Here is a 13,116-nt window from a genome sequence, read left to right on the forward strand (position 1 = left end):
ATAAATGCAAATTTTTGATCAATTGCCTGCGCGTTTTTTGAACCTGAAGAAAAAAATCAGCAATTTTTTGTCAGATTATCTGGAAACTTTTATAAAAAGCTATTCTGCCAACATTGTCTTCTGCAGTGTAAACTGCGAATTGAAAGTATCGAAGATATTAGTAGGTTTGAATATACATGTCAATCATTTTTTGTGACAGATTTTTTATTAACTGACTTTTTTAGAAAAAAAAGAAACAGCGATTAGATATTCAAACGAAGACAATACAGGTTTGATAATACGTCCACAGCAATTTTTTTCTCATATTGACAACCTTTTTACTATAAACAAACAATTGTCAGAGTAATATTCTTTAACTATTTATCCCGGATACAACCAACTCTTGGAATATTCATACTGCAAGTTTTTGTTTAGTATTGATAAATTTGACAGTAATCGAACAGTTTTCTTAAAAAATAGCAATTTGTTTCATAATGAAAGTAGTGATCTTTGAATTCTATCTGCAGGTGCATTTACTTGCAACTTACTTACCTTTCTTTTGTAAAACTATAAGTTCGGAAAGCGAACCCGCACAGTCGATTCTCAAACCATTGGTACATTACTTTGAACTAAAAAAGAAAACTGGTTTAGGCTTGGCTTTCAGTAGAAGATTACTAAAAGTTTAAAGTATCTTATGTTGAGCTTCGTTTCTGAAGTGAAATCAGGTTCTGAGGGACTGGCCTGGCAATGGACCTCACTAAATGGCTAACTACTCATTATTTACATACCCGTCAGACGGCCAAAGTCGTCTATTTCACAATTTCTCGTCAATTTAAAAATTATTAAATAACCAGTATACAAAATGGCAAATTTCATTAAATTTTGAGCTTTGTGTAAAAGAAACCAATTCGAGCATGTTAGGCTCAAACTTAGTTGACCTAATTTTCTTTGTAACTAATTGAGACCCAAATAGAAGACTTAATTTTTCTTCTAATAGTGCTATGGCTAATTTCAAAACCGCTCATTGTTCTCCTAATCAACAACTACTATCGATAGCAACACTTCTGAAATTAATCACCAGTAAAGTTTTCATTCATTACGGCAATTAAATACTTTATCCGTGGTAAATAGTAATTTTGAGGCAAATACGAACTAAATTCACTTATTGTAACTTATTTCCACACCTGCGAAAAAAACATGGGTCGATGAACCACGTTGCGTTTTTGATGGTCAGATCAACAGAAATTGCGAAGGACAAGTTCATATTAAGTTATCGCTGATTTCACTTTTTCAGGACCTTTTAAACCTAACCCGCATTTTAATTTTCATCGAATGAATCTTTTTTCAGCTCTGCATTATCAGCAGTTTTCATCTATCACAAAAAATTCTTCGGAAACACTGTTTTTTTGAGGTTTTAGTAGTTTTTTAGTGATTGTTAGCTCTTGTTTCAATTAACTGAGAATATTTCAATTTTCAAGCTTTTTTCATTTTACTCACTTTCTCCATTTTTTGCAATAAAGACTTATTTCAATTGCTCTCTGATAAAACCTTTTTTCGGATTGCAAATTTTTGGTACACTGCTAGTGGTTTTAATGTTTTTATACCAGTTTTTCTCTGAAAAGGGAGTTTTTAATGGGTTTTTTCTTGTTTTTTAATGCAATTTTGTGAGTTTTTGAATTCTTCTCTTTCGTCAGCTTTTCATTTCGATGCTCAATTTAAAACCGCTGAGAAAGGATTCTTCTTATTTATCTCTCACTCGTTTACGGGTGAGAGATAAAAGCTTAGTGAACTGGCACGTGTTTTGCAAAAATTAACTTAAAAAGTAGTTTTTGAGTCACTTTTCTTTAAATATCCCAGAACACAGGATTGGATGTCATGGTTTTCTTCTTTAAAGCTCTATGACAAAACTGGTCTTCCAGAAAATGACTTCCGTTGATTTTCGTCTATTTTTTAGCCTGTTTTTATTGGAATGTCAGAAGTCATTCAAAAGTACATCATTCAAGTTTATTATCAAAAATGGAAAAAGTTAACCCAAATTTTTGATCTTTTGCCTGCGCAATTTTTTGAACCTGAAGAAAAATTCAGCAGTGTTTTTGGTCAGATATTATGCAAACTTTTACTAAGAGCTATTCTGCCAACATCGTCTTCTGCAGTGTAGACTGCGAATTGAAGGTATCGAAGATATTAGTTGGTTTGAAGATATATGTCAATGACTTTTTGTGACAGACTTTTTTAACTGACCAGTTTTTGAACCAAAAAAAACAACGATTAGATATTTGACCAAAAACAATACAAATCTTATATCAAATCAACAGCAATTGCAATTTGTTTTTCACAAATTGACAACCTTTTTAACAAAAACAAACAATTGTCAGTGTAATAATCTTTAACTATTCATCCCGGATACAAGCAACTCTTGGAATATGCATACAGCAAGTTTTTGTTTAAAATTGACTGATTTGGTATTAATCTAACAGATTTTTATTAGAGAGCAATTAGTTTTAAAATGAATGTAGTGTTTGCCTTTACCGGCTAAAACCCACACATTTTAAGGGGATTTTTAACAGAGAGAAAAACACCTGTTAATCCAACAATTTCAAATTTTCTGATTATTGACTTTGATGTAGAATATGCAAATGAAGTTTGTTTTTTTGGCATGTTTGTTTTAACAATTGCAATAGTCATTTGAAACATTAACATAACATTGAAAGTTTCTTTGCAAAATGCGATACATAAAAATTTGTGATCAGTCCTGTAGAAGGAAAATTGTTTATTTCTCTCAAAAAGAGGAGAACTTTGTTTATTTTAAGGATCAATTTAAAGCAAATGTAATTTTGAGAGTTTTAACAGGGCAATGTGATGAAACTGAGTTTAAAGAAAAAAAATTGAAACCTTACGCTTCCGAGGAAGCTAAACGTAGAAATAAACATCAAGCTTGAGGGAAAATATTCTGAGTTAAAGAAGCGTGTTTGGTTTGAGATCATAAAATTACCTAACAAACTTTCTGCAATGTCTTTCAGACCTTACAAAGAGGATGGTCCAAAGGCTTTGGCCGTATTGTAAGATAAAAAATAAAAGTTGTGAACGGCCTCGCCTACAGGAATTGATTGAAAAGATGACTAATTTGAAAATGATAGCAAATGAAAGAGTCATTGATTAAATCACACCGGCTGAAGTAATGCAGAATATTTTAAGAGAAATTGACGAACATGTCAGTGAGCCCATGTTTATTTCTATTATTCTGAAAAGATTGTTTTCAGACATGGTTTTGATAATTTGCAAATAAGGTGCATAACAAGCAAATTCAGTAAGGATGAGCAAAGTCTGGACAGTTTTAAAAAAGATTTTGTGAATTTTATACGATAAAAGACAACGTAGCAACATTGAACGTCCGGTGTCCACTTTCTTTGGCAATAATAGAAAGAAACCGAAATTGAAATTTTATTTTTGTGGGAAAATGTGTCCAAGGAAGCGTTTTGTTTTGCAAAAGACTCTAACAACAGAAAAATGAAATATCATATTTATGGTTGTTTAGGTCACCTATGAAAGGACTGCGCAAACCAAAACAAAGAAAAAGTATGTTCTTTTTGCAAAATGAACCACCATGAACTCAGCGAAAGCTGCAAGTTTCAAACTGGTACCAGTATCAATGAATCAGCGAATTTACTTCGCGAAATGAAATTAAGATAAAGGTTTTTGCTTTTTTGCAGGTAGTGACAATAATGTGTTAACTACGAATAGAGTTGATATGATAATTGTTTCAGGATGAACAAATTACATTTTGAGACATCGCGAACTGTTTGCTACATTATAGGAAATTGTTTCGTGTTCTGTTGGCTGTGCAAACAATTCTGAATCCGAAATCAAACGAAAATGTAAGGCTGAATATTATGTGTGTGGGATAATGGACAGAGAGCAAAATTCACCTTGTCAGAAGCTGTTTTTTTCCCGACTACGCGAAGAAATTAACTTGAGTGAGCAAATCAAAAATTTCTGTAACAAAGTGGAATTTGGAGACAACTATCAGACAGTCACGAGAGATGGCACGGTTTTTCCATTGATGCAAGAGAACAACCTATTCCGATGGCAAGGTAATTTTATTAATCATGAGACTCAAGAGAAAGATGAAAATTTTCGATATTCATCCAAAAAAAAACAATGTTTAGCTTCGTCAAATTTGAAATTTTGGCTTGGCACATTAGGTCTCATTATTTTTCAGGACTTGATAAAACTGCAAGACCATGTTGATGGGATGCAATTTGACAAAAATGACAGCATTGTTTTGAAGTGCGACACTTGTGAACTAAACAAAGCAAGACGTAAACCAGATGCAAAAGATAGCGTTGACAGAAGAAACATTGCGCTTGATATTGTTCATGTTGATATTTTAGGACAAGTAACACCAGTTGACAATCATAGATATGCACTTTCATGTTTGACAGTTTTTCCAGATATGGAAAAATTTAATTTATGAAAACTCGTTGCGAATACCTCGAGTATTTTCAACAGTTTTGGGGCTGACTTAAGTACACCTCAGACACTTGTAAGTGAAGCCGCAAAAAAGTTGCATTGTAGTCAATATTGCAGGTTCCGCCATGAAAAAAAGGTCATACTTGAAAATTCAGAACTTTTACGCCAGAGGAAAATGGCAAAGTAGAGAGGAAATGGGTGACTATTACCAGTATAACAAGATATTTGCTGGATAACGCAGGATTGGGAAAAGAATAATGGACCTCTGCAAGGAATTACGCTTTACAACTCAAAAACTGTTGTATTCGCTCAGGTATTGGAAAAACACATTACGAAAAACACATTTAGAATGTATGGTTCCAAACCGAAAGTTTGCTTTGTAAAGATTTTTTGGCTATTAGGCATTTAGCTTTATGGAAAAACAATTTTGGAGAAATCTTGATCATAGTGCTCGGAAAGGAGTTCTTCTGGGGGTTTCAAACAACAGCAAAACGTTTATTATAATAATTTTAGACTAACAAGCAAGTTCAAATAGTCGCTATGTGAAATTCCACGAAGATGTGACGTTTTGTAAAGCTAAAAACGATCATATTCAGGAAGGTCCCTCATTAGCAAATTTTAATTTCGGTGATAATTATAAAACAGATAGTTGCAAGGAACCTGTTGCAATCCCGAACGAGGTGACAGTAGACAGTCAAATACCATTTCTTCGTAAATAGACTTGACTTAAAAATCTGCCGGAATAACAATTATGAGTTTTCTGCAGAAGTGGAAAAAGTCTTGAAATGTTATGCTGAACTGCCTCGAAACACTAATGAAGCCTGGAAAAATGATAACTGACGATTTGCAAAGGATCAAAATTATAATTCGTGCTTTGAAAACCATAAGTGGCAAAAGATTATAGACAACAACAACGTATTGACTACAAAGACACATACTAACCACCTACTAGACTGAGTACCATACGTATCATACTTCAAATAATGGCAAATTTAAGTGGTATTTTCAAACAAATGGACATCAAGACAGCCTGCTTGATGGCATCAATTGGGGATAAGGTAAACATGCTTCAACTTGAAGGTTTTGATAAACTTGATCCAGATAGTAACCCATTTGTTTGTAAATTGATCAAAAGCATTTACGGTTTAAAAATGTCACGAGAAAATTGGTTCTTTACTTTTAAACGCCATTTGGAAACCATAGGCTATGAAGCATGTAAACATGATCTTTGTTTGTTCATCGAAAAACGGAATAAGAGTTGGGCAATGATTTGCGTTGGGATAGGTGTTTTTTTTCTATTGTCCGTAGACAGAATTTTACGAGTGGTTCAAGGGGAAGATATCAAAGAATTTCATTATTATTGAAACCTCTCATCTCAAATAGTTTTTGGGAATGGAAATTGCGTTTTCCGGTGGGATAGTTGAAGTTAGTCAGGAAAAATTTATTGATAACCTTCTGTAAAGTTTTGGAGTGAGCGACTGCAATAACGTATCAAAACTTCTCGCAAAAAAAAACCTCACCAAATTTGAAGAGACTGATAAACCTGATATTGACAATACAACTTAACGTAGTCTTTTTAGGAGCCCTAATTTTATAGCACTATCAACACGACCAGATTTTTCACAGGCGGCGCATGCTTCAGATTCCTTTCCTGAAATGCCAAGAATGGAACATTGGATTGCTGCTAAATATGTACTAAGATAAATAAATGATACAAAAGATCTATATCTATTTTTCAGGAAAGCGACATCAGCGGATGATATTTTGGCTTCTAATGGCAACGCTGACGGTGTTGGGAACATTGACAACCGTAAAAGCACGACGGGTTTTTGTTTTAAAATGTACAATAATTCTGGCTCTATTAGTTGGGCAAGTAAAACCCAAAATAGAGTTGCTACATCTTCAGCGGAGACTGAAGTTTACGCATGTGTTTCAACTTCCAAGAAATTATACACTTGAAGGGTGTTATAGCTGAACTCGACCATCCTGTACCAAGCAGATCTAATTTGTTTGTTGATAATCAAGCCTGTATCGCACTAAGTAAGCAAACTTCTCGCCAGAGTAAAACTAAACATTTTGCAATCAAACTCCATTATCTTAGATAAAAGTCTTAGATATCTGTTTTTGATAAAAGTTTCATGACATCAGGAAAGCAGTGCCTTACAACCCAGGTTGAGGTCGCGCTCGAAATCACCTCTGATCAGACCGTCCCAGACAAGTGGGACTTCTGATCAGACCGTCCCAGACCGAAGTGACCTCTGATCAGACGAGTATGCGCTCGAAGATCATTGTGCGCTCGAAGTGCGCTCGAAGCCGCCTCTGATCAGACGAGTTCCAGACCGAAGTGACCCCTGATCAGACAAGTTCCAGACCATTGTCCAGACGAGTTCCAGACCATTGTCCAGACTAAAGTGCGCTCGAAATATTGTCCCAGACTAAAGTGCGCTCGAAATCACCTCTGATCAGAGAATGATTTTGAACATGAACAAATCTCTCAATATCGTTATAATATATTCATTTCATCTATCATGTTATCAATCTTATATTCAACTAACAAAAAAAACCAATCCTGAAAGTATTGTTAATGAAAGTAAATCGAAAAAAAATGATCAAAAAAATTACTGAGTATGCCATTTTTTATGCTTTTAACTGAAAAAATGAACTTAGACAGCTCTGCATAAAAACGTCTTGATCTACTTCGATTCAAAATCTTTTCTTGAGGGGACCGGCATTTGTTATCAGCTGGACCCCTTGGTTCTGATCAAACCCATCAGGTTCTCAGATGAAGTTCCGATCAGAATGTTGTTTTATTGTTGTCTCTCACCCGAGTCAACCAAAGTCAGTAAGAAAAAAAATTGAAAAAAATTTCGCTCGAATTGGTCTCTGGTCAGACTAGTGTGCGCTCGAATCGGCCTCTGATCAGACTAGTGTGCGCTTGAAACTGCCTCTGATCAGACTGTCCCAGAACAAAGTGGCCTCTGATCAGGCAAGTTCCAGACCATTGTCCAGACAAAAGTGCGCTCGAAGCCTTTTCCAGACCATGTAATTCGAGCGCACCGGGAACATGTGTGCGCTCGAAACTCGTCTGATCAGGGGTCACTTCGGTCTGGCCACCTCGACCTGGGAAGGAAAACCTGTGCTTCTGAATTTTTTGATAGCTTCAATTATATTCTTATAATATATCATACATAATCCTTATAATTTTGATTGAAATGTTTTGCACGCACATAAGATTCCTGGGCACTACCGTTGCATAACCTTTATAATTTTAAAACGTGTGCGTTTCGCGTTTTAAGCATAAATGTATACGTTTTACTGTAGAAGTCATTTTCAAATTCTGACTAATTATGTCAAACCGTTCCGCCGTTGTCGAGAAACGCCAGAAGGTCGCAGTGACTTCAAGCATAGTCAAGCAACCATTACATCAGATTTGCTTACTGTTCAGTGTAGAGAATATCCTTGATGAAATATGGTGCAAATCTGACTGTGTTCTCAGGTGGAAAACTCATTACCTCCACGTACAGAAGACTCACTGAAACGCACTATTTTACTACTCGTAAATATACACAAAAATAAACAAGACTAGTTATGAACCTTTTTCATCAGTTTGTTTGTCCCCTGCATTATCAGTTTGAATTTAACATCATTCAAAAAATGTTAGGGTCTTTCCAATCATAGCCACCATAAAATTCCTGCCCATTTTGTCATATTTTATGGTAATTGAGGGGCTGGGCTCCAAGTTGACCCCTAATGTGCGGGCTATGATAGGAAAGACGCAAACAATTAAGTCAAAATAAATACTGCAATAATTTGGTCAGTTTTCGTGCGGCGTTATTTATCTGGCCATCCCAGACCTAATAAGTGACCTCTCATAAGACAGAAGCAGATCTAACCACATGTTGCCCCAACAATTCCAGAAGTTTCATTGTTTCAATTCACTCTCTCCGATTTACTACCGTATAAAATCTTGTGAAATACTTATCCGAAATTAGTAAGATCATAGGAGCTGATCAGACCACTCATTGCATAAAAAAAACTGATGTATTTCAAGATTGGAACATCAGTTTACTTTTTCCATGAAATCAAAGGAAATCGTTTGCAATATTAGCAAAAACTCTCACCCTACAATTAATTTAAGATTTAAAAACAATACGATGTTGTCAACAATACGAGGCCTATTTCACATTGACCACCTTAAGCCTACTCAGAAAACCATTTTGCTCATTTGAATTAATAATGGATGATACAAGCGTTCCAGATAAATAAATCAGTTCTCATTTTTTTCTAGTTTTGTGTGTTGAATTTCGACTGCTTTTCTTCGATTCCTTTTGATTTGTCACTTCTTCTCTTAACCATTAAAAGTCTTGTTCTTTCGGGCGAAGATCCATAATAGTGCATGGACGTTCTTTAATGAAATGAGCATCAATGATGTTTTAATGACATAGCCGGCCCCCTTTGCAGGATTGCAAAGAATAGTAAAGTAAGTCCATAAAAGTGAAGACGATACTTGGTTGAAAATACAAACTTGGTAACAAAGAAATAAAATTCGAAATAAACGAATAACTGACTCAAGAAAAAATCAACCTAGAGAAGTTTACGGATTTCAATGAACGTTTTCGTGAAGATGGAAAGGAGTGCGTGATAAAAAGCGGTTATTAAAGGGCAATAAACCCATAAACGCAAAAGAATATGGTAACAATTTTGCAAAAACAGCCTGTCCGCGGAAGAGGTCAAAATATAGCTATCCGAACGTTCTGAGGGGAGTGTAGCAATTTTTCTACACGCGCAGAAAAACAGATTTTGAGTAAAAAATTGTCATTGTAAAATTGTTCTTTTCCTGATACCAGAACTTACAAAGAGGCGAACCTTGTGAATTAGTGTTCAAAACAATGATAAAAATTAGTCAGCTAGAACTCTGCTCAACTTAACAACAGTGCGAACTTTTTCACCGAATGCTGTTTTTAATTTAACGGATCTGACAAATTGGTCCGAACCAGGATATAGTTCTTTGACTTTGGCCGGAGGCCAAAGACATCGAGAAGTGAAATCCTCTAAAACCCACCAAAGATCGTCTACTTTTAAATTGGGATAACTTTTAGTCCATTTGCAAAGATTCAGCTAGTTTGGGAGATATTCTCTAAGAAAACTGTTCCAAAAACGTTTGGCCTAGATTGTATTCTTTCTCTGGGAAAAAAAACACCAGGTGGAAAATTAACAGTGGGTCTGCCCAAACAACTGATTGGGTGTTAGGGGTAATTAGGATCACTAATGTCACTCAGGGTAACTGTGAGGGGAGGAGAGTTCATGTTAGATTCTGTTTCGCAATTGAAGGTAGAAGACAATGTTAGTGTTCTTGATGCAATGACCTTGTAAATTGACAATTTGAACACTTGAATTAACCTTTCCCAACTACTACCAAATTGTTGTGCAAGAGGAGGATTAAACCTCCATTCAATTTCAATATCAAAAATATGGAGTTTTGAGGCAAGTTCTTTTGATGTTCTGGGTCTTCAAGAGCTGAAAAAAGACTTCCCGATGTCGAAAAGAAATTTTCTTGGGTTTCCGCGGTGAATAACAAATCTGCGGATGCAATTCGTTGTTGCTTCTGTAGATTGATTTTCTGCTATCTCCAAATGGACTGCTCTTACCACCAAGCAGATGAACAGAAGTACTTACCCTGTAGCGTGTCTGCCTAATGGAGATACCGGGAGGGGACCTATGAAGTCGAGTCCTGTCGTCGCAAAGACAAAGTGGTCCGCACTTGGTAACCGCTCGCATGGTAAATCAGATATTTGATGTTGACGGATATCCTTTAAAATTCGCCGACTAGGAATGCATTGGCGAACTGTCTGCCTAACGTCAGCTCGGCATTTTAAAATCAGTTAGGATTGCATAAGGAGGCGGCGTGTTTGTTAAACTCCTGAATGAGTTTTTTAATGTGAAAAGTCTTGATGAGCAGATTAACTATTGGGTTTAGACCACCCAGAATGATTAGATGTCGGGCAGTTTCTAATACCATTGCCTGGACAACACTTTTGGCGCGGAGCTGTTCATTGTTGTCAACGTACCGACAAAGGTTTTTCAAGCGACTTGATGCTTATATTTCCCTTCCTTTGTTTTGGACAGATATTTCTTCTGCAAAGTTTTTAATCTGGGATACCCGGATAAGACTCTTGTACGCAAAAATATGATGAGAGAGATCCAAATGTTTGCTTCGCTTCTTGAAAAAGTCTCGGAAAAGAAGCAGTACTCAGTAACTTTTAGCTACCGATTCTAGCTGCTAAAACGTATAATATCTATTACAAACTTTTCAGTTGACCATTTATGGGCTTCCAGTGGCTGTATTGGGAATGCAATTGGATGATGATTCAAGAGATCTTGACAAGGCCATTCCTTCTCCTCGGAGCAAAAAAATGATTATCCACTCGAACAACTAGAAGTTGCTTTCATCTTTCGAAAATCATAGCCTCTTGGGCCGTCATAGGCGGTATTATCAGATGAAGCGATCTACTGCCAATTGAGAGATGAAGAGACGTTGAGAGTCTTTGCTAGTCTATTGGCAAAGAAAGTGCAACGCCGATTTTTGGGAGTTCTCAACCAACCGAGTACTATTGTACTATCTGAGCAAAAAAAAGTCATTTCCGATTTCCAGGTCTTGATATTCTTTGATAAACTAAGCTAATTGCGCGCCAAACACTGCCGCATACAACTCCAGGTTTGGAATAATCATCCTCTTGATTGGAGCTACTCAGGTTTTGCCATTGAAGAACACTACATCAGCAGTTTTGTCAACGTGCTCACTTCTTAAATAAGACACTGCTGATCGAGCACACTCCGAAGCGTCTCTGATCGTGTGAAGAGCTGTTGGCTGAGTTTTCGTGTTTCTACTGAAGAGAGCACGTGGAATGTTAATATTCTGGTGAGATAGAAATTTGTTTTTGAATTGAACAAAAGATTGGGAACCGCTGAACGTCTAGAGGTGCGTCCCATTGCAGACGTTGATTCCAAGCCATTTGCAAAATTTTCCTCACCGTGACTGTTAAAGGAGCTATTACGCGTAGGGGATCAAAAACTGAAGTGACCAACTTCAGAAGTTTCCTCTGTGTTGTGAATTGATCATCGGTGAACCTTTTGAAAATTTTTTTTTTCAGTTTTTTACTCGTCAGTTCTCGCGTTCCATGGTAAACCCAAATTTTTTTGAGGTTGAGATGATGGAAGATCGGGTTTCAAATCATTTCCGCTTGCGACGTTTTTTCAAGAACTCGTCGGAATTGGAGTTCCATTTTGTGAGGTTAAAGCCACCGAGTGAAAGACACTCTTTGGTACTGTTAATAATGTTTACAGCACTTTCAACGTTTGCTGTTGAGATACATATGTTGTTCATGTAGACAGTACGCTCAGTGAAGTGTAACATTTGAGGAATTTTGTCCTAATCGTCACGCGCTGAAAGATAAAAAGCGAAAGACGCTATGCATGGGGAAGGAGTTCCGCCAAAGATATGACTTGTGTGTTCTTATTCTGTGATTTTTTCATTGTGATTCCAGAGAAACAAGAGAAACGCACGATCTGAGGGAGCAATTTTATTTTGCAAAAACATTTGCTCAATATCTGCTGAAATTGCCACTTGTTGCTGTCGAAATCTTAAAATGACTCCCACAAGACCACTCAACAAATCGGGTCCCTTCAAGAAGTTTGGATTCAAGGACTAATCTTGAAAATCAATGGATGCATTGGTGACTCTTGCATTGGACTGATTGTTCTGACTTTGTTTCCATTTGAAAGGGGATAATGAGGAAGATAAATACACGCTGTTTCTTTGTCTCTAGCTGGATCATTTTTAACAACATAACAATTTGACTATATTTCTGGAGCGTCTCTTCGAACTTACTTTGTAAGTCTGGTTTTAATCAGAGCTTTTTTGTTTAATTGATTGAACTGTTTTTCTGCTAGCCATCGGTTGTTAGGTAACTTGGCGTTTTCCTTTCATAGATGGCTGATTTTGTAGTGACCATCCAAAAATCTTGTTGTCCACTCAAGGATTTGTAGAGCCTTTTCATCATTTTTAGACAGAGCCCTTTTTGATGAAGCTAATCCGTAGTTCTCATTTTTGATTCACTATTTTACTTTCTTAAAGAGTCATTTGGCTAGATGGGGTTCAGAGCTGATTTTTGTTTTGAACATTGGATTCTGTTTCTCTGCTGTGACGCTAGTTTTACCTTTACATGACTATCCTACAGGAGTTTCTACAACCCAGGGCGTGTTTTTCGGTCCTTTAATTACCTTACTGCAATGCATCAGTTCCAGATTGTCGATGCCGATGATTATTGTAACTTTATTACCATCAACATTAAGGAACGAAATGTGATTGAGATGTTCAATTTTTTCGCCAAGGTTGTTCAGCCCACTACTGTTAACAGATTTCAAATTCAAATCGAGAACTGCTAAGACTTCCTTTATAAGGAATGGTGATTTATTAGACTGATAAAGTTTAATTATCAAAGACACTGGAAAACAGTCTACTTCTTCTGCTGTGAGGTAGCCACCAATAGGAAACTTGCCAAAAGTTTTCATATCAATACCCAGATTCACAGCTGCGGATTGAAGGAGGAGGCTTTCACAACTTTCGTTGTCGAGATAAGCATATGTCTCGAACGTTTTCTCTCCGTT

General features: G+C 36.3%; 1 protein-coding gene across 1 annotated transcript in view; it reads right to left on the bottom strand.

Moving 5' to 3' along the window:
* Positions 1-13,116, bottom strand: part of LOC142355777 (uncharacterized) — a 38,199-nt gene that overhangs the window by 11,787 nt on the left and 13,296 nt on the right. Inside the window, exon 2 of the mRNA XM_075407835.1 lies at positions 7,888-7,981. Coding sequence (XP_075263950.1) covers positions 7,888-7,958 — 71 coding nt within the window. The 5' untranslated portion in view covers positions 7,959-7,981. The remainder of the gene's footprint in view (positions 1-7,887; positions 7,982-13,116) is intronic.

This window comes from Convolutriloba macropyga, unplaced genomic scaffold (genome assembly GCF_964194025.1).
Source record: "Convolutriloba macropyga unplaced genomic scaffold, txConMacr16.3 SCAFFOLD_321, whole genome shotgun sequence".
NCBI classification, from domain to species: domain Eukaryota; kingdom Metazoa; phylum Xenacoelomorpha; order Acoela; family Convolutidae; genus Convolutriloba; species Convolutriloba macropyga.